Source organism: Dunckerocampus dactyliophorus, chromosome 9 (genome assembly GCF_027744805.1).
Source record: "Dunckerocampus dactyliophorus isolate RoL2022-P2 chromosome 9, RoL_Ddac_1.1, whole genome shotgun sequence".
NCBI classification, from domain to species: domain Eukaryota; kingdom Metazoa; phylum Chordata; class Actinopteri; order Syngnathiformes; family Syngnathidae; genus Dunckerocampus; species Dunckerocampus dactyliophorus.
Window position 1 is genome coordinate 14,053,220 of NC_072827.1, and position 26,295 is coordinate 14,079,514.

The following is a 26,295-nucleotide window of genomic DNA, read 5'->3' on the forward strand; positions in this document are numbered from 1 at the left end:
TCCACTAACCCTTGTTTTGCTGCGAAATGCTAATTTTCTAATGCTGTTTATAAGCTCTCCAGTGGATTAATTTTTCCTTTTAGTGATCATTTTTCGCCCTGTTCTCGCCATTTTTTTCTTATGCAAATGTTGCATGGTGGTTTGACTTTAGTGAAAACATTAGCGGTTTGTGTGTGCATGTGTGTGTGCTTACGAAGGGGCTGTGCTGTACTTTTGGTGTGTCATCATCACAATTGCTAAGTTGTACAGAATTTACTTTTGTTGGAAGCAGGTAGAGTCAAACCTCGGTTTTCATACGTCACACTTTCGTATGATTCGGGTTTCGCCCCCAAATTTTTTTCTTAGTTTCTTGTACAGTATTGCATGACACAAACTACTCCGTTCGCGCTGTTCGCGCCAAAGCCACTAGTTCAAAGCTGTTTTATTAAGTGCACTTTTTTATTGACCTTTGGCACATTCCAAATTATAATTTAAAAAAAAAGTCAAAAGCAAAAAATCAGCAGTCATTATACAAGAATAAAATCAAAATATTAAGATAAAAAGTTGAAATATTACAAGAATATATATGAAATATTATGAGGAAAAATAACATCATTTTAAGAGCATACATTTGAATTATTTAAGAAATATGATATTTTTTTAAGTAATGTTATGAAGGAAAGTAACATTAGTTACATAAACTTGAAATATTAAAGAAATTCGTTATTTTTTAACATTGTAATATTATGAAAAACAAAAAAAAACAAGCAAATTAAGTTGTCATTTGTGGAAAATTAGGTTGCGGAAAAAGTTATAATACTATGGGAATAAAGTCAAAAATATTAAGACAAAAAGCAACTAATTACTTCTCTAACAAGAACATGTTTTATGAGAATAAACTTGTAATATTAGAAGAAAAAAATGTCATTTTAGCAGCATAGCGTTGAAATATTAAAGAAAAATATGTTATTTATTTTAAGTCACAATATTATGAGAAACAACACAAAATAAAGGTGTAGCTTTTGTAAAATTAGGTTGCGGAAAAAGTAACAATATAAAAGTTTTATGGGAATAAAGTAATACTATTATGGGAATAAAGTAATACTATTATGGGAAAAAAAGTGTATTCAGATTATTAAAAAAAAAGTTGAAATATTTGAAACATTTTAACACCAAAAATGGGGAAAAAAGAGAAGACTGAAGTTCATACTAATAATACGCTTTTTCCCCCTATATCACAAAGCTGAGATGCAGTTTTTTTATTACTTACATAACAAAATATCAAAGTGACCCTTGCATCCTTTCATTTTTCAGTGTGTGGCCCTCGCTGGAAAAAGTTTGGACACCCCTGCAGGTGATCATGATTTAGTGCAACTGATAAATAACCCACCATGAGACCAAAGAAAGTAGCAAGTGCCAGCACGACTGAATACAATCTCGCCAGGATGTATAGGAAATCCGCATCATGACTTAATAACAAAAACCTAATTACCCAAGTATCTGTGCTGGAAACTTACTGCGATTGTATCACCATGTTTGTTTCAGGCGCAGAACACACGACATTTGTTTCCCGGCATTGTGACCTACAGTAGTATGCAGACATATTAGTTGTAAAAATCAGACAGTGCGAAGATGGGAATATGAGAAGTACAGAAAATAACAGGCTGCTTTGTCTACGTTGGATGCAACCCAGTGGGATTTTAGTCATCCAAACGTGAGACACCTCAGGAATGAGGAGAGAAGAGAGGAAAAAGAAAAGCGAAACGTTGAGAAAGAAAAAATGAGTAATGCCAGAACATCTGTCTCTCATCTTGTGAAAGGAGAAAGTCAGCAGCACAGAAAAGCTCACTGGACAAAACCACAAGTGGAACATCAACACATCAACAGGTAGTGTGTACAGAATGTACTGGATGGCTCCATTACTGCTAAAGTCACTGGTTGTCTGTTGGCTTATACAGTGGATCCCGGCAAATTCACGATTCAGCATTCACATCTGCAAATTTGCTGATTTGTGTTTTTTATCAACAGAAAACATATCTCATTCTCCCTATGTTGGTAATCATTTATAAATCCATGATAATATTGGTAGAATGCACAGTACAGCATACATGCACCACTGTTAAAAATGACCACAATTTTTACATGTTTATGTCTTTATGCTTCACGGATAATGCTTTTCATCCAGCACTGAGATTTCGCACATTGTTCTGCGTTGCTTGAACACACCATATTAGTTGCTGTGAGGAAGTAGTCTGCCTAAAAGCGTACGAAAAGGCGAGGCATTCAGCGTGGAAGCGGAGATCTTGGCGACACAGCCGCACGGGTGGCGGCAGTGGAGAGTTGGTGTCAGCAGTGCGAGAAACACACTAGGGGCCTTTCCTCCAGAGCCTTTCATTTTTAAAAATCATATAACAAAATAGAAGTTTATGTTTTGCTTTTTGCTCCCTTACTGTCCTGAAAATACATCCATCCATCCATTTTCTATACCGCTTCATCCTCATTAGGGTCGCGGGGGCATGCTGGAGCCTATCCCAGCTGACTTCGGGCGACAGGCGGGGTACACCCTGGACTGGTCGCCAGCCAATCGCAGGGCACATATAGACAAACAACCATTCACACTCACATTCATACCTATGGGCAATTTAGAGTCTCCAATTAACCTAACATGCATGTTTTTTGGGAATGTGGGAGGAAGCCGGAGAGCCCGGAGAAAACCCACGCGCACACGGGGAGAACATGCAAACTTCACACAGAAATGCCCAAGGGAGAATCGAACCCAGGTCTTCCCGATCTCCAGGCTGTTCCTGTATTGGCCAACGTGCTAACCACTAGACCACCGTGCGGCCCCTGAAAATACATACTGTAAGTAATAAATTAATAATAATAGTAAATAAATATAAAATAATGAATAATCCATTGTATAATACATACAAATGTATGTAATAAATAATACATTTCATAATAAATAATAAATCCTCAGCAGAACTGAAATGAACTCTTAACGAACAATCTTAGTGCCAAAGTACATACCAAAAATTGAGGGGCGCTCCCTTACATCCATTATCAAAGATGTTACAAAATTAAGATAAAAATAAAATTAGTAATGTTCAAAAAATGTAAATAAATAAATAAAAAAGTTTGAATTAATAATTTAAATCGAATCTAAAAAGTTAATATAAGTAAAAAAATCAATAAAGTACATTTCTTAGTATTGTTATTAGAGTTACAAAAATTAATCAAAGAATCAAGGATTAATCGATTATCCAATTAATCAACAATTATTTTGGAATTTGATTAATTGTTTTTTGATTTAAACATGGAAATATCCTCTGATTTCAGCCTTTCAAGTGTGAATTTCCTCAGTCATTCATAAAAGCAACCTATTATTTTTGCGTTTTAAGCAAAACAAGATCTTCACACACATCAGCTTTGACTTTGGAAAATAGTGATCGACATTGTTGCCTCTTTCCTGACATGTTGCAGACAAAACTAGGGATGTCCCGATCCACATCTTTTGGCTTCGGATTCGATTTTTTTATAGTCATGCCGATCCGATCCAGTACCGTTCCTTTTTTTTTTTTTAATAATAAGATTTGGTTACAAATATAATTTTGTGGAATTTAATATGGTTATGAAAATTGCTCTTCAAAGCATTAAAAACAATGCAACCAAAGTATTGCTGAATTTGCTTTTTTGTTACGCAGCATGACCAACAATATTGTGTGGCTTTTTGTAACAAACCTCTGTGAGTCAGGTCCACTAATCCAATAAAAGATACATCCAATAAAAAAGTAATTACAGATCAATTAGTGGTGTGATTTAGAATACAGTATATGACATTTTTTAACAAACTCTCTTCAGCGCAATAGTAATTTATTGACGGCCCGTCGTGTAAACAAACGGTTAGAGCAGCACGCCCCGTGCGAGCATTAGCGCAGCCAGACATTTTTCATTGGCATGGCCAAGGTGACACCGTTACTCACATTGGGGTGGCAATAAGTTGATACCTAAAATGTCTACATGGCCAGTGGGGTGGCCGGAGAGTGACCATAGTGGCCACAGCCACCATTGGCCACCACTGAGTGCGAACTCCCCACACAATGACACAGCAGTCCTGGCACAGTGAGGGGGAACTACGGCTGTAGCTACGGAGCCAAATGTCTAAAGTCCAACGTGAAACTAACTTCACCACAATACACTGCAGCTATGCCTGCATGGTGGTGTTGCGTTTTCTTGTTCTTGAGGGTAGCGGGAGTCGAGTGGCAACCAGCTTTGAAGCGCATTACTGCACGTACCATATTGGTGTGTGGCTCAGAGTTACGAACGTGATACGGCAACCGGATCGGCCGATCTCGTGGTGGAAGCAGATATTATCTGATCTTCAAAATACAGCGTATCGGCAGCCGATCCTGATCCTGAAAATCAAATCGGGACATCCTTAGATCAAACTACTAATTGTTTGTTTTTGGTTCATATTGATTTGGTCCGATTACTCGATTAATCAACAATAAGTTAGGTTAGTTTCAGATTAGTTTCAGATTAATCGATGAAGAAAACAATCGTTGCAGCCCTAATTGTTGTAATTCATAAGTCGTACATGCTTCTGCTGTTTGGATGTGTTTGGTGTGGAAAATCCTGACCTCAACCCCATTCAAATACCTTTTGGATGAAGTAGAACATAAATTGTTGATCGTGTACACTTGCTATCCCTCAAGAATGGAAGCCAATACCACATTTTCCTCTATTTCCAATCAAACCAACGCATTAGTTTGTAATAAAAGCAAGTTTGTAATAAAAGCAAGTTTGTTATTTAGTTGGGTACCAATCACATGCAAATAGTGAGAAGAATGGCCTCTCCTAGCATGGAGTATTACTATACAGTAAGTGGTATCCCGCTGACATACTATACAAATGGATTTCAACTGTTTTGTTGCGTTTCTAGGCAGGGGATGAAGTGGCAGAAAGAAACAAAGATTGCAAAGCAAGGGAGTAAAACACAGAAGGAGTAGTTGGAACACTAAAGAGATTTCCCACCGTAGCAGAGCGGGCCAAAAAGAAGGTTAGTGAGGTTTCCTAATCGGAGCAAGGGAAAGCGTTGACACACCGAGGTGTGGAGAAAGAGACACAAAGTGCTATTAAAGGAGAGGTGGAGGGCCGTGAAAGGAGGAAAACAACAAGATGATTCAGCGTGAAGGGGGGGGGGGGATAGAAAACAACCTGTGGCCTCGCACGGCACTGATCTGGAGGGACTGCAGAGGACACAGAGGGCTTAGCGGACACAAACACACACACACAGGCAAACACACCAGTGCTTCTCTTTGTGTGTGAAAGTTTGACAGAAAAACTAAGAGAGACGGCTGCATTTGTTTACATATACACAAATACGCACACACACACACACACACACACACACACACTGAGCTTCTCATCCAGTCTAATTACTCCAGTCATTACCAACGGCCGAATAAGACACTAGAATACCAACAGTTTGCTAATGACATGATAACCATAATTAGAACATCCTAGTGGACACACTAATTGTCTTCTCTGTTGAACAAATGAAAGCGAGGGCGGGATGCAAAAAGAGAGAATGTACTGAAGGTTAAATGGCTCAAGTTTGTTTGCTCACCGCAATAACATGACATGTTTTCTGCATGTAAAACTGTCGTTATTCTCAATAAAATGTGCTTGTGATAATATTTTTGGGTGCATGGAACGGATTAATTGAATTTCCATTCATTCCTATGGGAAAATTTGCCTCGGTTTTCGAATCAATAATGAAAACCGAGGTACGACTGTAACGATGCATAATGCTTCAAAAAGTAAAAAAAGTTTGTTTTTAATCATAATATTTACGTCCATATGTGCTGATTGGTACAATCCCAGTACTTGGTGCTAAAAGTGAGTTGTTTACTTCACACTTGGCTCCACTCAGCTATCACTTCAGTCTCTGCTCTGTCTCTCTTATTTCATCGATGCCCTCTCCTGCTCTCCCCACTGCCATTCTCTCGCTTGTCTTTCAGAAGTGGAGCGATCGCTTGCTCTCTCCATTACTTTCTCTTACTTTCTGTCTCTGCTCATTTTCCCTGACTTGCCCTCTTTTCACTTCTTCACAGACGCAGCATGTCTGACAGGCTTGGCAGACTTGAAAAGTGCCACTCTTTGCTGTACGTTCTTGCCCTCGGAATTATTAAATCATTCATCGCATCTGACAGTATAATTAATAAATAACATCTTAAAAAAACAATAACATGAATAGGAGAAAATGAAGGAGGAGGAATGGATGCAGATTGCCCAGCTCTGCTAATACTGAGCATCCTTTGCTTCTTTTTTGTCCGATCTTTGCCAGTTAGGGGGTGGCCATATCGATCCAAATATTGACAGCATGAATACCAAGGGCAGTATCAGTATCGGATCAATACTAGTGTCAAAACATCAATATTTTTCAGTTCTCTTCTATGTTTATTTTCACAAACATCTGTGTTTTGTGCTGTGTTGATCATACTGTTACATTGTTTGATATTTTTTATATATTGTTGACATAAAAGTCCTTGGACACAGGAGGGGTTGGGGGGCAAAAAGCCAAAGGATTTGAATGAGAGCAAAAAGTAGCTTTTACATTTGTTTAGTTATTTTGCAATATTGACTTTATTTTGCTCAAGAGGGAATAACTATTATTTTGTTGATATTGTCAAAAAAAATATTTAAAGCAAAAAACAACATTTTTTGCAATGATTTAAAGCAAAAAATAAATTAAAAATATATAATAGAGATATAGTAATTAATTAATTATTTAATATATATTTATTTCATTTTATTATTTTTATTTGTTTTATTTTTTTTGCTTAAAAAAAAAAATATATATATATATATATATATATATATATGTATATATATATATATATATATATCTACATACACGGTGGTGTGATCTATATTTATTATCATCATTATTTGTTAATGTGTTAATATTGTGCTAATTTCCTATTTTTTGACGTGTGATTAATGTGTGCATGTCCTGTTTGATCGTGGGTCTACACCGTAGTTTGAAGAAACACAGCGGCGTGGCAGTTGATCATGGAGCCACAAGCTGGAAAAAATATTGAGCAGAAATGGACAAAGAAAAGGGTATTTTGAATGTTAAATTTAGCTTCAAAGCCCTGGCAGATGACTCTCTCAACAAGACCAAAGTTATTTGTATCTCCTGTTGGTGTGAGTTGAGTTGTCACAACATACGTCGACTCTCAAATGCCAGAGAAAAGAGAGGAAGTCCTGGAGCCCTGCAGATATTTTTTATTGTCATTGATACAGTGGCACCTTGTCCCAACAAACAAGTGTTTTTTAGATGTCAGCCGTCTCTCGGCTGATTTTTTGCTTTGAACTGGGAGCTAAAATTACGTTACGAGCTGCTAGTTACCGGCAGACATACTGTAGCTGAGGACAGATATTTGGGGGCTTGTGTCAATGTGACAAAGGCGAAAGTGAGCAAGTGCACACACAGCGAGATTAGCAGTAAAGGCTCATGAGTGAATTTATTAGCGTTATTATTATTTATTAGCGTTTGTGCTTGAACTGTGGTGTTTGTCAAAGATGACAAAATAAAAGTTGCATGTTGAAAGACTAGCGGTGTCATACTTCCACGTCGTTGAAGTCGCCAGACTAAGAAAAGTGTGACAAAGTGTATGTCAAAGAGTGTTTATGTGTGTGTATGTCTCTGTAAAAGAGTGTTTGAATGAGAAGTACAAGCCATAGCCTGACTGCACTACAGTATATGGGGGTAGTCCTAGTTCTGTAAACTACTGACTGTTCATGAGCACTCTATTTTTTTGTAAGTTGTCAATATTTATTTTTCTCACACCATGTTTTCATTTCACTTGGTAGTTGGGTGTTTCTGCAAACCTTTACTTGTAATGTTAGTCACAATTATATTTTATGAGATTATTTGCTTGAATAGAATGAGATGTGACTGGTGGACAGTTCACCTTACTAACGTCTACTTGTACATTGTGTTTGTTTTTTAGACATTGAGGGCCATTTTGTGTTGAGCTGTTAAAGAAACCCTGAATGTTTATTAAACATCAAGCAAACATATTATCCAGTCTCGTGTTGATAGGTACAGTATATTAAAAACTTTAAAATTATCTTTCAAAGGTACATTTACTATACATAAAAATGTCTTTCTATCTGCGATTAATTATGAGCTAACTAAGGACAAAATAGTTAGACACCCTCTTTATGTGGACTTATCCATAGCAACAGAAAATGAAGTAGTAAACAAATACAGTGTTATTCTATTTGGAGGATTTGAATTCCCAAATGAAAAGATTGACCATGTCAGTAATCAATACATTGTGAGCTCAAAGAGCATGTAACCCCCATTGTGAGAAATAATGACATGGATGGTTTGTGTTATTGATGGTTGGCCGTACCGCACAAAGCATTTGACCCAGACCAGTGTAACATTTAATTAATACAAGCAGGCCTCATGGGGCAACACAGTGGCCGGATATGTTAGACATGGGCTGAAGCACTAGGAGGGAACACATTCTCAAGCCAGCGACATACTGGGACACCTTACAATCTTAGGAAAACCGGAGTCAAAACGGTATATATTTACTTTTGCATGTGTCACAGCTATGGGTGTACTCGCACTAGACCAATCGTACTGTGACTTGGCCCACTTTACATCTAAAACTGGTCTTGAGTGAGTCGTAGGTCTTTGCCTGGGAAAAAATGTAATGTCAAGATGTCTGTGATTGCACCCCCTTCTTTTCTGTGCTGTTCGCTTGCGACGCTGCCATGAGGCGCTTGCTTGCCTGGGCACCCGTGAAACCATTGCAAACAGTCCCTTTAAATATAAGATATTGAGAAGTTTGACTTGAGATATTTTCGCAGTTTGGGTCACTGCTTGTCATTGAGGAGTGATGGTGGGTCCCACACCGAAACCAGTGAAGAACCGCTGATCTAAAGCATGGTATGTTTGGCTTGTGAGCATGCACTGAATGGCGGCACGCTTCCTGTCTTTTGGCATGAGTGGAAGAGGTGGTCAAGGGCGCTGCACGATTCCATGCAAATGTAGCAGTGCCATAAAATGACAAGAATGCCAGCTCTCCTTGTAGAATATTAATAATAACCGACACAATCCATAATAGAAATAAAACACAAAGACTCAAAATTATCCAAACGTAAAACCCGCAGCACGCTCGCTCACTCACTCAACTACATTTGTGTGTGTAAGAAAGACATTATTTAATGAATGCGATCATTGCTCTCTCGAAAATGAATGACAATCTTGCATAAAATATATAATCCAAAGAACTCCAAATAAGACTGGAATGAATCCACAAAGTAATAGAAATTGTAGTAATGCAGCACAATAGAATGTCAATCAATTAATGTAATCGCCTCCCTTGCAAGCGATTAATGACAGCCGCAACCTCATACAAAATAAATAATCAGAACAACTCCAAAAAGACTGGAAATAATCCACATACTCAGAAAACAGGAGAGTGAGTGCGCTCTTTGTTCTCCCTTAACTACAGATCAAATTTGCTGCTCCTCCGGACCCAAACCAGCAAACACAACTTGAACAATTAGCCTGATTCCTAACGCAACCGTGCCTGACTCATGTTTACAGTAGAAAGACTTGAAAGATTTTGCTTTTCTTGCAACCAAACCAGACCAGATGATGCTGGCATGAGACACAGTTGTTATAGCAGCGTACCTGTAGGCAACTTCAACCCTCTGAGAGCTCCCAACCTTCACTCTGCATCACCTCCAGCGTGTTTCATCATCAAGCATATTTCAGCAGAAAGACTATAGAGGCAGACAGCGAGTCTTGAGTGGCCAATTACGGCCGTTTATCTCGCTTCCAGGCACAGCTGTGATCAAACAGACTGAGGAAACAGGATCAAACAGCACAGCTAAAAAATCGTTCTTCCGTTTGCTTCACTTCTCTTCTCTTCAGCTCATGTCGGCCTCTTTCTGTCTCCGCTACCTCCTCACGCGGCACTTCCATCCCTTCGTCTCGCTCTCGATATACACGTACACACATCTTGTTCTCAACAATCCCTCCTCGCTCATCTCATCTCGGGAGACAAGAGAGCTGAGGCATTTGTAAAAGTTTACTGCTGAGGAGGCTTCAACCAGCATGTGGGTGAGCGTGTCCCGGTAGAGCGCCACTGGAGGCTGAGGGAGATTCCATTCGAGAACTTGCTGTAGACATACTCAAGAAAACAAGCCACTTCAGGCTCTTACAATGTGAAAGAAGCACAGGGCCGCCCCTGGCAGAATTAATTTTGGAGATCGGGATTTGGGATCAAACCCGCACCCTCTGGATTAAAAGGCAGCAGTGTGTACCTGACAGGAAACTGACATTAGAGTGGGTGGAATTGATGATCGAGCAGGAAACGTGGGGAAATAAGTTTGCTGTAAAAGTTCATATAAAGCGTCAAACTATTTTCCTTATTTCCTTTTAGAAAAACTGCATTTTTATTTTAGTACGAGTCAGCATTTTAGCGTTTTAGCACGATGATTGACTGCTATTAAGCACCGTCAGCAGCGGTGAGTGTGCTCCGGCAGGACCAAACCATTTTATGCTGATATAGGGGCGTGGCCAGTCAATTTGGATGTTTACTTCTTGAAAAATTCTCAGTATGGCTGCCAAAAAAAAGTAAAAACAAAACGACTGTTGTTGATTGTTTTCGAACTAGATTTGGGAAAAAAAATACCTGAATCATATTTAAATTTTTACCTATTTTATTGGGGCCAATCTATCAGGGGCCCTTGGAATCAACCTAACTTTTCCCCCTACACCCCGCCCATGATTACTCATCACTTTTTTCTCTCCTGCCTCAAGCTGACTTGCGTATCCTTTATACGCATTTGCTGAGAATGCACCTCCTTGCTCAAAATGGGGCCCCTCGTAGATCGTGGGGTTGTAATGGAGGGGCAGCCCCGATTAAGCAATACACATTGTCACTGGATTTGCTCTGTTTCCATAATTCCCATCAAGGCGTCCCACTTTATGTCCAGAAGTTATACCTGCACATACCAATGGTAGGGTTCTATGCTCGTGAAATGTACCCATTTAAACAAACTGAGACTTATTTTCATTCTGGATTTTATTTAAATTGTCCTTTTTATTATTTCTCAACAGACTCAAATGAGGAAATGGATGACACATTTTACAGCACAAGAAACTAAGTCTAACACTTCGTCCTGAAAGATACCATTTTGGCTCCCAAATCATATCAAAGGCTTTACCAATTGTCTCGCTTTGCCACAATACCTAAACTTAGTAAGCACTAATTTCATTTAACAAGGACAGCGCCACATGCCACACTTAGAGAACTCCTAAAATACATCCTCCACTGCTCACCACCAAATCCAGTGTCTAAATTAACTTGTTTTCCACCGAGGGCTGCATATAAACACTGAAGGATGTGAGGGTCCAATTTGATACATCTTCTACTTAACAGACGCTAACACCAATGCAATGCAGGTCATTATGCTAAATTATCTGAACAAACCATTCATATGTTAGCAACTACCTAATAATATATTTTATTTTTGTCTTACAATATACAAATAATAAAGGAAAAATAGCTGTTGGGTGCTAAGAGCCTCTGGGCCACAGTTTGGACACCCCTAACCAGAATGAAAGGTTCTATTGGCTCGGAAATAAAACCTCAATACAAATTCTAATTAGACAAATTAAGGACAACTAATACCACCTGTTCCCAATATTAGTACATTTCAAAGAGACAGATGTAAACTGGATTATAAAATCCAGTGCTTCAAACAAGCCCTCAGCCTCACTGGACAAAACAAAAGGAAATGAAGCAACAGATGCTAAAAAAACACACACACATTTATCTGCGTCTCAATTCGCTCACTTCCATACTTACCATTTTGAGTGCGCAAGTCCGTTTTCTTACGCACCTATCACTTATCTTATCACTTTTATCGCCAGTTCTTTTATTTGTGTTTATATTCTTGCAACCGTTTAGGTTAAACTCATACACACGTACATTTCATAGACACGTATTTCATTGATGCGTCTCGATCGTCCCCGTGCGTAAAAGTGCAACACAAATGCGCAGACAAACTGCGCAGTTTTTTCCATAAAGATGGTGTTATGGTGTCGGTACCTCTTCTTTTTAAACACGAGCAAGCTCACGTAGGAGAAAAGGTTCTGGTGTGTGAGGTTAAGGTGGTCGGTGAGGAGCGCACCAGCCGAGCTCACATGATCTGACATCTATACGCACTATACTTTCCGAAGTTCAATACTTAATAATAGTCCGAAAACAAGTAGTACAATACTTCAACCACCACCACATTGTCAATTCTTTTTTTTTTAAACGCAGGATATTTTACTAGCAAAATGACATGTATCAGTTTTATGCTGATAACGCGGGATAACATCCGTAATGGTGTGGAGATAATAACTTTTTTTTGGCACGACACGAGGCTGAACGTGAAAACAGTATCATCGGTGTAACTCGGAAGACGCTGTGTTGTGTTAGTTATTAATCAACCAAGCACAAACTCTATTATCCGAGTGATTAAATCAATTTAGGACTCCCGGCACACAGTCAACTTTGTCGTGAGTGACAGAAAACACACAAACGTGAGGGAAAATATGTCATATTTTGTGAGCAGGATGAAGCAGAAACAAAACCATTATAATTCCCGATGACACCTGAATGTGACATTACCTCCTTCCTCTGCTGTGACTGTCACGCTTGCGAGAAGTGGCAGTAAACACACACAAAGCCATGTTGATAAATCCATCTTTTCCAGGCAGGACAAATCACCCGTTCTTCCTCAATCTTTAAAAGATAAAAAGTCTAAAAGTCCTCCTTTGCTCCACAGATTGTGAGAAACAAACAGGAGTTGGTAATGTCCAGTAAGTCCACATACAAATGCCAGTTTGCGCTTTAAGTTGTTTGTTGTCACTGCGTCTTCTGTTCAAACTGTGCACTCAGACTTACAAGAAATCATTTTTTAATGTTCCAAAATCCATTCTGATGGGTAACGCTGCGCTTCGGAAACGCACATGTGAACGAATGCATGGAGTTATTAACGTTCAATAACTTCAAAAAAAAATCACTGGTTGCAAGTATCCGTGTCCGATAGAAGTTTGTCAAATAATAAAAGTGGAAGGTCCGTTCCTTGGGTGCATTTATGTAAACACACACACACACACGTGTTTACAACATGTATGCTTATGTGCATTTATATTCCGGAATTAAATGTTCCTGTTAAAGGCACAGTCCGAGTCTAAATCCGCTATTAGACAAATAATAAAGGAAAGCAAATGTGTCTCTCCAGCGAAAACAACGTGGAGCTTCTCCTACGTCCTCCTTCTAACTGATAGCTTCTCCACTTCCACGCGCTTCTTCTATGCCTCTCTCTCTCTCTTCCAGTATCTCCCGCAACAGAGGTCTCCTTCCTTCCCCTCCGAGCTCCGCCGGCTCAGTGACTGCCAGCAGCAGCAGCTCTCACTCAACCCGCGTCTCGGGGTGCGTGCACGCTGTGTGCGCACGCGTGTATCGGATTACAGTGGGCACCTCGGCCAGCCTCCACGGAGCCCCTCGCCAACCCCTCCCTGATTAAAGAGCAGTTTAATCCCCCACTCTCCAGCCATCCCACATTTAGACCACATTTCTTCATGCCTCCTTTGCTTTTATTTCAGGTACCCCCTCCCCTTTATTATTCATTCCACATCTTTCTGCTTTCTTTTTCCATCCCTCCGTCTCTGCTGTTTATTCCAGAGAAGGAGGAAAATGCCACAAGATTAAAAAGGGCAAACAGCTTTATGAGCTCTGCTGCTGCTGCTGCACTCACAATGGCAACACATCTGTTGAGGAATATCACAACAACAAGAAACTATAACACAGCAGCACCGTTTATGTTGACGCCCCTCAGATTGGCTCGACATAAGCGGTTGTCGACATTACCAAAACTAGTGCGACACCAGTGTCCGCAGATCCCCGCTTAATGAGAGTCGATGAGCTAAAAGCCTGAGCTGTCACTCCTTGAGGTCGTTATCAAAATGTGCTCCAATATTTGATGGGTTATTCCTTGGCCACGCCTCCACAAAGTTTGGTAGAAATCAGGTGTAGTTTTTGTGTAATTTTACCAATCAACAAAATAAACATCTTCAGGTGTAACGTTGACCTTTTGTACATGAACTTTGTATCACGTTTGAATAATAAAGTCCCCTTTGTGAAAACATGCACTTGTCTGCAGGCTGGGTCAAGAAGGTCACCCGTCCTGAAACGCAAAAGTAGGCAGTCTCTAGTCTAATTAGGCAGAATTAGACTAGAGACCACAAACTTGGACATGTTTCCTCTTTTGATTAATGGCCATGGTAAACATCTTCCAAAATGGTTTAAGGCTTCAATGGCTGTTAAAAATGGTTTAATTTAGGATGAAAAATGTGATTTATTGCTTTAGTAATGCAGTATTGACTTCATAAAACAAGAAAGCCATTCTGAAGAGCACAGGCCGTCCAAAAAAGTCAATCTGTTTGCCTGAATCTTTATCCAGATTCTCCCAAAAATTGTAATAATCTTTTTGTCTTTTAAGTTGAATGGAAATCAGTTCTGTGTAATACGACCCCCCATTTTGTGCAAAGGGGCACATTCTCGGCCATTGTGCAAAGGATTTGCATCACCGCCGTGAGGCATAGAGCACCAAGTCAGCCCGAGGCAGGAGAGAAAAAAAAGACAAGATAAATAAAAAATAAAATAAAATTCTGCTTACGGCCCCGATTTGGCTAGGGCCAGCCCTGTGTAGTACTATAGTAAAATAACTTCATAACTTCATAACTTAATAACTGAACACTAACACTAACACTTTTGAATGCTACATTTTATGAACATTACATTTTAAACGTATCACAGCGCTCGGCGTTTTTAATCTCATCCTCTAATAATTTCCTGCGAGAGTATGTCGCACAGTCAATCAGCATACAGATGCTCAGCCAAAGCTTCTCTCCCACGTCCACTCAAGCTGAGAATTGCTAAAATGTCAAACTCGATGATTCACAATATAGGAGTCCAGAGACCATTAAAGGACATTTTAAATCTGTGGAACAAAATGTGAGGTTAAATAGCAAATACAGTAGCGATATGAAATACTGTATGTGCTTCCCCCCCGAACTGTTTTGGGTCATGTGCGACAAGTCAGTAGAACTGTTGCTTGTTTTCATCACCAATGAAAGCTAAACTAAATGATTATATCTTAGGCCCAACTCTTCAACCCTTCTTCCTCGGAGTAAGCCCTGTAAGCGCTGCTGCATATGAACATCACGAGGTATTTGTTTAGATTATATCCCTTGCAAATGTCCTTACAACTCCCGGGATCTAGTACTCTTAAAAACTGACAATGACTGCTTTATTTCAGATGTCAACTGCTGCAGTTCAATGTCTTGACACTATGGTCTCCATAAGTTTGAATAGAAAGATGGGACAATGCGAGACAGTGACAGATGGAACACACACGCATAGGCTCTCTAATAAGGATGATAAGTGGTAGAGGCAATGAATGAATGGATATAAATTTAAGATACTGTACAGTCACCCCTCGCCACTTTGTGCTTTGAATTTCGCAGTTTCATTTTATCATGTTTTTTCATAATTAATAAATTATCGCTGTTTCGTGGTTAGTCACGGCCTAGAATTAGTTTTAAAAAAATGCAAATTCTTGGCCTAAATTAAGCATTTTCAAGCATAAAACGGCTAAATGAACGAAAAAACAAATACAAGGCATACAGAAGACGCATTTAAGGACGTGGTATTTGGAATTCCAAACTGGTCACTAGGTGTCTAATGTTACTATAGGGAAGATTGTATTGTGTAATTCTGGGTTGTTGTTTAGAGTGTGGGCGATACAGTGACCTTCTGTAGGCTGGGTTAGAGCTAGCTTTTAGGAAATAACTTCGTAGAAGAAGAGAAATAAGAAGTGTTGAACTGTCCATGCTGTGTTTTGAGCATCAGCTTACAAGACAGAGTGCCCTGTGTTTATTCCAAATAAAAAGGCTGACTAATTTACAGCTATCCTGACGTGGTGTCATTCAACCGTCATTACGTTAGATTGATGAGACAATAGCCACCGCAGAGGGCTCTAATCATGTTAGAAGGTTCTAAACAGGTTTTCTATACTCGAACTACAAACATATTCCATTTATAAATAAGGAATCCTACTTTGCAGAAATCCACTTATCAAGGTCAGACCAGGAACCAATGAACTGCAATCAACGAGGGATATGTGTATATACCGTGGATCCCTGCATACTTGCAAAGACTTTTGGTCAAAAATGATTTTTATTTTTTATTTTATATGAAATAGGCATTTTTTCCCACACAAAACATATCTCGTTCATCTTGAGTCAGATACGGTATACAGTACAGCATGCATTTAATGATGGCGGTGTTCTATTTGTGTGGCTACAGCAGTATTGACAGTCACGCCTTTTGCTACAATCCGGCCTCAAAATTTGCAGCGAGGTAAACCCAAGTTACACAATATATGATTGGAACACAAAATATGATCGTACGATTGTACAATATGTGACCCAGCGGCCTGCGGAGCATCGGAAAATCACAATTAGCTGCTTTAGAGGGAGATGGAGACGGAATCACGGTTAAAGTGCTAGCCTGACGACCAGGCCAAAGTAGAGACTGTGACTCAAATTCCATCTGTTCTACTATTGTCTTACATTATAAAAGTATATTAAACCTGGATTGTGTCGCAATTGAAGAGAGACGGGGAGGGGGTTCTGGAGCTGAATCTAATCTCAAAATTACAGCAGTCACTTTTCTTGCAAATGTTGATCCAAAATCAAAGGAGAATGTCAACGTCAAGCTAACACGAGGGTTTGGAGGGGGAGGAGTGAGCCGTTTGTCAAAAATAGACATTTTTATACACACACAGATCATGAACCTGTCCAACAATGTTGATGTTATTGAACATCTTTGGAGGTCTGAAGGTATTAATTACTTTTTCCATGACAGGTCTTGTTGTGTGTGTGTGTGTTTCCTGGGGCTCTCTGTTTGTACGACCTTGTAACATGTCCCTCTTCTCCCTCTCTGCTCTCCTGGTCAGGCATCTATCCACTGCAACTAAATCCAATCACCTGACCCACCGCTTGGACATGATGAACGCACCACTGAATCACATGCTAATGTCAGTATGACAACACTCGACACAGCGCTGCTGAGTAAACGTTTGTGGGCGATTCAGGTTTGTACCAATATCTCATTTGGGACTTTTCTGTAGCGGACAAGCAGATTCACACCCACATCTTCGAGATATTTTTTTTCTACATCATCTTGCACAGACAAAGGTGGCATGACAATGAACAATTCTTCTTTCGCCAGATAGTGAACAGTGGATTTCAGTTGTGAAATTTTAGAGTGGTGTGAAAAAATGTTTGCCCCCTTCCTGATTTTTTTTCTTTTTTGCTTGTTTCAGATCATCAAACAAATTCAAATATTAGTCAATGGCAACACAACTGAACACAAAATGCAAACAGTTTACATCACTGTATATATTTATATAGCTTTGTTGTCATAACAGAACTTGTAGAAAATAAATAGGGATGTAACGACAGAAGTCTGCGGTTCCAATGCCTACCTCAAAGGTTAGTGTCCCACCATAAAACCACGGAAACATCATAAAACTGTAATGTTACTCCCTGACACCCTTTCTGCTTGCCAAGATTCAGCAATCACGTCACTGTGAAACCACAGAAATGTTTGTTGTGCTCATATTTGGTAAGCTTTCAGCGCATGACCAAGCCATCTCGCCATAAGACATTTCCCATCAATCATCATCCATTTGAGACAATTTGGGAGAAGGGTTATTTTGAGAGGAAGGACATGCCAATCAATCCATGAAATCATTAATATTTAAGTACCTTTAAGTGTATAAGTATGCTGCCTGGCGTGCAGTACATCATCTCCAATGGTAAAATTGGTTGCAGATATATTACATATGCAATTATTTATTGCACACACTCATTTAAACTCAATCTCAGAAATTTACCTGTGTGGAATTAAGATAAGATGTGTCGTTTGTAGGTCGGAGGAGGTACGAATGTCCTTGGTCCTGCGGAAAGGAATGATAAGGTCAGGTGAGCAAATGATTAGTTAAGTGCTTATGTTCCAGTTCATAATTTTGTTGCGCTTTCACGACCACTACATGTCATAATCCTATTCTTTAATCACAATTTAACTTGGGGGAGGAACTATGAGGTAGTCTAAAGGATGTTCAGACTACTTTTAATTATGTAATCATAGTCATGATAATGTAGGTTGTGTTTTTTTTTCTTACATCATCTTCTACCTGGGAGCAAAAAATAAAATGAATGTTGCATTTTTGTTTGGTCTGCAAATAGTCATATATCACAGCTGACAGCCTTGTATCGTGGTAGTATAAGTTGGTGCTCATGTAGTTTGTTTGAATCGAGTTGATCATCAAGTCCCCCTGGAAAAATCTATCATCTACCTTTTTCCCTCCTGGTTTTACAGTTCTAGATTTTTATGAGGTCATAAACGAAAACTCTCCTTTCCACCACTGACCTGCCCTTAGCATTATACACCCACGACTTCATGGAGGACAACTTTGAAGAAAAAAAAACAAAGGCTTTGCTACATATCTTAAAATAAAGCTTTGCTAATTATTAAATGTTCATCAAGATGACTGACGAACAGATGGAACGCTGTCCCAGTGTAGAAGGAATATAAAAGTTTCACTTTTGCATCTCACAGCGACTATGGTGCGATCAAGAACTGCCAAACAAATCGCAAAATTTCAATGCTTGATGAAAAACATTATCAGTGAAGCATAAAGACATGAACATGTAAAAATGGTGGGCTTTTTTAACAGCAGTCCATATGGGTGTCATGGCGAGATTTGTCGTTCAGAAAAAACTGTCTTGTGAAAATTAATTGATTAATTCATTAATAACACAATAAATTCAAATGAACTATATCAATTTTGCCGGTCTCCATACATTGTCATGTGCATGCGTGACTGTTTTCCTTGTCTCTCGCCTCCAAACAAGAGGGTTCACTCCACTCTGTGCATTGGTTCTGTACCTAGACGCTTCATAGAAAAACGGCGAACTGAGTGAAACCTCTTATCAGTCATACAGGTTCTGTGTCTCTATGGGGGCTGCGTGTCCGCTAATGTAGGTAGGTAACATTAATAAACGTTCCACTTTGCGGAAAGTGTCTTACTGGAACCAATTAACCGCAATAAATGAGGGACGACTGTCGCAAATGTTTGTGCAGGCACTAATTTTATGCTCTTTTTAGCCACAAATTTCTGAAATCAAGATTGATTTTTTTCTCGCTGTGTTAGACCAATGAAGCCCCGCTGCCCCTGAAGCAAAAAACCAAAACAAAAAAGGTTTATCAAGTTTAGTGGACATCAAGTGTAGTGGACATCATCCATATAGATTTTGCCATCGCATTTTCAATAAACAGTTTGTAAAGCACAGAGTAAGGTCTAAAGCTTTAAAAATGTGCTATAAAAACAAAGTTTGACTTACTTCCTTAGTTTTCCGCAGGTCGTTTACCACCCTGCTTACTTTGTTCTGATGTTTACAGAACACATATGTGTGTGTGCGTGTGTGTGCACAGACATTCTTTCCCTTCAGCCTGAGTAATGTTAGTACGTCCAAACTAATCAGCCTGAAACGTAAGCGGGCCCAGTGAGGTTTCTCCGGATCCTCCTGATCACCACTCTGCCACTGCTTCCTTTCCTCCATCCATCTTTGAGGTTAATAATACATGGAGAATGGTGTGATCTCAGAGGGGCCAGCAGCGCCGTGTCTGTCATGTTTTCCACACTTGTGTGCATCTGTGCCTCACGCTAAATGTTGGTGTGTGTGTGGGGATGCGGTAGAGTTAAAAGAACTCTGCCACAAGTTGGAAGCTCCCTTGGGTGTCTCAAACGCTTTGTGCGAGTGTGTGTGCACTGTTGACACCTTGACGCTGCAGGGACTTTGCGGGGGTTTTATGTTGACCAGGGCAGTTTCTCAATATGTGGTCTTGTTGGTACAAGCAAGGCAGTAGACTATTGTACAGTAAAACCTTGGTTTCCATATGCCCCAATTTTCGTATGATTTGCTTTTCATCAAAAGTTTCACCAAAATTCAGCCCTAGGTTTCGTGCCCTGTCTTGTTTTTAAAGCTCACTACTTTGGCTGCAGCCAAATTTTGGCCTTAAAAAGAACAACAAGGTCAACCATGAGTTGTGTAGTTTTTGTTTCAATCCTACTAAGAAATCTACAGCAATCAAAACCATCTATTTTTCCCCAGGGGTGTGCACATCCGATATTGCTTTTGGATATCGGTCCGATTTCAGCAAAAAAAAAATGAGTATCAGGTTTATATCGGCTTGCATCTAAAATATCCAATATTAGCACTTGGATACAATCAGTCCATTCCAGACTCTGCCCCAAAAGCACTATCCCAGATAGAGCCCACATGATCACAACAACAGAGTGTGCTGACATGCTAATAAAGTTAGCATGTGCAAGGACCAAGAGCGACACTGAAAACTGAAAAAGATGTCACAGCCAAGTGCAGACATGCACAAGTCTCCTGTGGTGGCACAGCAGTGGGGATGTTCAACACGACCAATCCCATCATGCATCCAAAGCAGCACCACAGAAAACCACATGATGATCCTTGTAGAACAAACCTCCGGCCCCCATAAAACAAATTCATTACATATGTATATAGGCCGCACTTGTCTATAAGTCGCTAGTGTCCAAATTGTAACATAGGAATGTTTACACAGAAAGACACGCTATAAACCTTGCAATCCTATCCACACTCTGTGTTCACAGCGTCACTCGTGATGAGACGTGATGAGACGTGAGACTCTTTTTTCGTCTGAGTTTAACAGCTGCCGCAGTCCAAGAGAAGCTGTTGTTTTAGAACACGCTTCTACACTTGATCAAACTTACTTAAGATTTGTCACATCGAAACACTTCAAAATGTGATGTTAGTGTCCACTTCAGAAAATCACAAACTTGACTCCACTCTAAGCATAATTTTTTTTTTAGTTTTTAGGTGTTCTTTTTAGCCATGAAACAACCGCATCATTGTTTAAGCCGCAGGGTTCAAAATGTGTGAAAAAAGTAGTGGCTTATAGTCCATACTAGCGATGAGCGAGTACACCACTATCTGTATCTGTATCTGTACTGTAACAAACACTCGTCTACGAGTATCCGGCTCATCCCAAGATCGTACTTTATGGTAGTTTGAATGACAATAAGTGGAGGCTAGGCATAATGTAGAGAGGCTCAAGGTGCTCAATGAAGCGTTTAAACCCGACATTACTACAGGGGCTGGCTCTTTTCTGTTATAGCTTAGAGCTCTTTTTGCCATCCCATGAGAGTTTTTCACACTTAACGTTTCAAAAAGCTTTAAAAAATCCGTGACAACTGTGGTCTTGCAGAAATCATGCTGTTTTTTGTGATGCTGCTTTAAATGCGTGATGAGGTTGGTTGTATTCATCTTTCCCGGTTCTGTGCTGCCACGGGAAACTTGTGCATGATAAGTTTTGCACTCAGCAGTAGTCTTTTTTTAAACTTTAACAAAAAATACTGTCCTTGCTGTTGTTAGCACGTTAGCACTGGCAGTTGTTGTGATCAAGTGGGCTCTATCCGGCCGCTGCTGGATAGACGTCCTGACGTGGAGTCTGGAACCAACTGTTTGTATTGAAGTGCAAATTTTAGATGCAGGCCATTATAATCAGATCTTTTTGCTGATATCGTCTCGATTTCCGAGATCAATATCGGATCGCGACACGCCTACATCTGTTGGAAGTGCTTTAATGAAAAGTTAAGTGAAAGTGAAAAGTGAAGTGCAATTAGCCATTGTAGAATTCTCAGAAAGTGGAGAAACGCCGATCAACATTGGCCACATGCTCAGTCCACGCCGCTCAGACATGATGGTATGCTATCGTCGAACATGTGAAAGGATCTACTGGTATGAAAGAGACAGTGATAATTAAGCAGCAGTTTCTCCCTTCCTTGCAACGGCCCTTCCAGTGTGTAAGCCAACCACAGGGATAAAAGCATTACAGCATTATTGTAATGTATTATAAGTGTTCATTTACAAATTAAAAATCTCCACTTACAACGCTGTCGTAGCAACAGAACTCGTACGTAGACTGAGGACTTCCTGTAATACAGATGTTCTTTCTTAGTTATCAATGAGTTTGGCACACTTTCTCATTTGCTTCTATGCAACTTTAACCGGCTATCTATAAAGCACATAAGGAGAAGTGGATGACCACCAGTGGCAAGCTCCTATTTATCAGTAGCAACACAAGCAGTGAAGACACACAGTAATGTAAACACACACTCCCTGCGGTCTCATCAATAAGCTGTATTACTGAGCAGACCTTACGGGAAGCCACAGTAAATGAGTTTGTCAACAGCCAGCATGGTCTGCGCTGACGTCCTCATTTACTGCAGGAAGCTAAGACATGCTGGGCGGCACACACACATACGTACATGCACACACACACACACATGCAAACAAACACATTGGTGAGTACAGATATAGTCTCTAATGCAGACACACTTGTTCAGACACTCCCACTTCGCTGAATGTGTGAAGACACACAAATGCACACAAACACACATAATAAATGATGTATAAAAATAAGCACCAATGTGTTTCGAGTTAAGAAAATTCACTCACTATACTATAAATTACAATATATTTACACATTTCCAAAGGAGCGCCCAGCATGTGTGCTGCCCTTCTTGTTTTACACCGTTTTGTGTGTATGTGAGTGTGTAAGTGTGCAGTTGCACAACTTAAGCGTTGATAATCACAGTACAGCCTGTGGAGCCTGCAGGGAGTCCACTCAGCTATTAGCAAGGACACGGAGGTGATAGAGACAAATATCTATACACGCACACAAACAAGCGCCGAGGCAAACACAAAGACACAAACAGACCGTGTGGAGAAAAGTCTGCTCTCTTTCTAACAACTTATTGTGCAGCTGTCTGTCTTTTCTATGTCTACATTCACGCTGTCTTTTTGCAGCAACTCTATGCCCTCAGTCTCTGTTACGACCCTGTCGTTCCTACCCCAGACCCCCAACCCCACGTCCCCATGAAACCGCCACCGCCCTCTCACTTCCACTCTGTGTGGTTGGAGATAAGGATGTGCACTGTGGATGTTTGACTCAGCTGGAAGCACAGCGGCTGCAATCAGCAGCTTAGTGGTCCTCAGTGGGGGAACTGCAAAGATGTCAAACTGAAATGTTAGCGTACTTGTGGAGGAGGTATCGAATTCTTGCTGTGATTGTTTTTTGAATGGCATGCAATTTTAACTGCATGAAGACTCAAGTGCTATGGAGCCATATAGTTGGGTGACCATATTTTGATTACCGACAACCAGGACAGTCGGACCGGAAATTAGATACTTAAATTATGCTCAAAGTTTACTGAAAGATGCATTCAATACATTTAAAGCATGCCTCCTCTGAATGGATACAAAATTGTTAGATTACAAAACAATATGTATAACCAAAAACGCAAATTCCAAAGGAACAACATTGAAAAACCAGCACAAAAAGGATTTCAAAAACAGAATGACACAGGAAAACTGGGATCAAACGCTTGTTAAGTTTTGGAATGTAACCAACATTTTCTCTGAGGTCGCAAGAACTTCCGTCGTGCGTGACGTCCCAAGTTTTACGAGCCCCCCAATTTTTTGGCTTAACTCTGTGCAAATATTTTGTTTTTTCTTTGGCTTTTTGCAGATTTTTAGCAACACTATTAAATGAAGCAATTTTAGTTAGAAATTGCATGTGAATGCTGAAATGCTTTAAGCTGAAATGAAATGGAGAATGAATGTTGAAATATTCTACAGTTGTGTTGAAATGACTGTGGATCGAACCAACAACCATCAGTTTGGGAGACAACTATTCTACGACCCGAGCCATGCACAGAAAAAGCAGAATGTTAAATGTAATGATAAATGTAAAAGGAGTTTCCAACACTGAAATTTTCCATTCATTTTCAAAGGGAAAAATGTCACAAAAAATGTTGAATTATGAACAATGTGGGGATTTTTAGAAACGTCCTGATAGATAGCCTTCATGTTTTGAATGAGCTGAACATTTTGATGTTGGAATGGTTTGAAGCGGTTCAGAAATAGAGAGAGAGAGAGTAGCGAGTAGTTAGTAGACAAAAAAAAAAAAAAATGGCAGAATTTGAAATGTTGGAATGTAAAAATGGAGGATTGTTCAAATGTATAAATATGTTGAACGATTACACAAGAGCCGGGGATTGAACCAGCAACCACTGGTTCAGGAAACAACCAATCAACAAACACCGGCAAAAACATAACCTCTGCATTGCACTTGCGCTGCGACTGGCAGATATAAAAAAAAAAAAACAATACAAAACTGATCTGAGGTGTGGTACATGTGCTAATACATTTTGGTAATGCTCTAGGTGGTGATGCATATGTATTTATACAATTCGAGATATTATGGTATCAGTTGAACCGTCCATGCCCCGGAACCACAAAAGCACCACACATCTATTCATCAGTGTACATGAACCAGAAAGTAGCCTACCAACTACCTAAGAGTAAAACAAATTCCACGATTTTTTTGAAGTTATACTTATGTTAACAGTTTGGCCATTTGCATTGTTAAAACAACACAATGACAAGCCAGAGTATCTGATTACACGGATTAGTTTTTCTTGTGTTCTTTTGAAATTGATTATGTATAGTAGCATGGTTTAGGTGTGACAGCTGGGCAACTGTGTATAGCACCATCAGTGACTGTGTGAATTGACACAACAGCTTTGAGTGATAGAAGAACCCACTTTAAACTCATCTGCTCCCTTTGCACCCGCCCAGCTCTGCCTTCTGTTGCTCTCTTCAGTCTTTTCGTATTCAAAGTGGTTGTCGTGGAACATCCCATTCTTCTCTATTTATGACACAACCAAGGAAAGTTCAGTAACTACTTTGTTTTATGAATGGAATACACACACACACACACACACACATATACACACTCATGGTTTTCACAGTGTATTATCTTCAAGTTGCACTGAGTACAGTTATATGTATGGAGGTATTGTTAAAGAATAACAAAGAACAGACCTGTTTATGAGCAAGTTGCTCAACTGTAAACTGTGACAGTACAGACATACACGGGTCACTGGTCATTAGTATGTGACACACACACACTGACACACCCACACACACACACACCGTACGTGAAGAATCACAGACGATCCTCATGGGCTGTTTGAGCGTGACCATTTTAGACAAAAAAACCAAAAAAAAAAACGTTACGTCACATTCCTTCATGAGTGTTGGAACACAGTGCATTTGTTGGGTGCACTTTTAGATGCTACTAGAAAGGACAAGCAGTGGCCTTAATAATAACGGCTCCTAATAATAATAATAATAAGAGAATAACAGAATAACAGATATTAGTACAGGCGCTCCCATAAATTAATTAAAAACGTAATTCTAGTTTGTAAACTTGAGACTTGCTCGATAACTAGTTTCAGTCGTTTTACTGCAACCATCGAGGATAAAGATCATATTGCAACGTCTACCCGAACGTTGCAAAGATGACGAGGGGGCAGTCGATTAACAATCTCGCAGCTGTCCTCCTCCCGCACCCACACGCACAGTCAGGACTCACATCACATTCACAGACAGTCGCTACAGTGCACGCTGTCAGGTCGCTGATCCTCTGAAAGCGGCAGTAATAACTATGCAGTGTCGTGGAATTATAATTGACATGAAAAGGTCGCTAGGGATTGTGATTTTATTTTTTTTTAATTCATGTTTCACTTATTCTCGTAGAGAGTTCACTCTGCATGTGTCTGTGCACATTGGTTCTATAGTGGAATGAAAGGAGAGAGTGAACTCTCCTGTCAGCTATTCAGCCTCTTTGTCCTAGTACGTGGAGGCGGGGCTACTAGTGAGTGGCTATACAGACACAGTGCAGGCAGCAAGTTAGCAAGCAAATGCTAATATGAATGAAGGCAGAAAAACAATGGTTTCTCAGTCGAACGTCACAGCCATGTGACGGTGCAGCAGAGCCTTCGTTGCCGCTTGGGAGTGCTTGGGAGCTAGAAGCCTGAGAGGTGAAGCACAAGTGGTCACTTGAGGCTCTCGTGGAAATGCATTCCGAAACCTGATGTAAACATGTACTTAAAGCTGCACTTCTGATTGGATAAGCCATGATGCGAGTGAGTGTGTGTGTGTTGTGTGTGTGCCTGTGTGTGTATGTA

General features: G+C 39.9%; 1 protein-coding gene across 2 annotated transcripts in view; it reads right to left on the reverse strand.

Annotated features, from left to right (window-relative positions):
• Positions 1 to 13,450, reverse strand: part of nrp2b (neuropilin 2b) — a 123,502-nt gene extending 110,052 nt beyond the window's left edge. For both annotated transcript variants that reach the window (XM_054786938.1, XM_054786939.1), the window contains exon 1: positions 12,699 to 13,450. In XM_054786938.1, the coding sequence (XP_054642913.1) occupies positions 12,699 to 12,774 (76 nt within the window). In that variant the 5' untranslated portion in view covers positions 12,775 to 13,450. The remainder of the gene's footprint in view (positions 1 to 12,698) is intronic.
• Between the last annotated feature and the right edge of the window lie 12,845 nt (positions 13,451 to 26,295).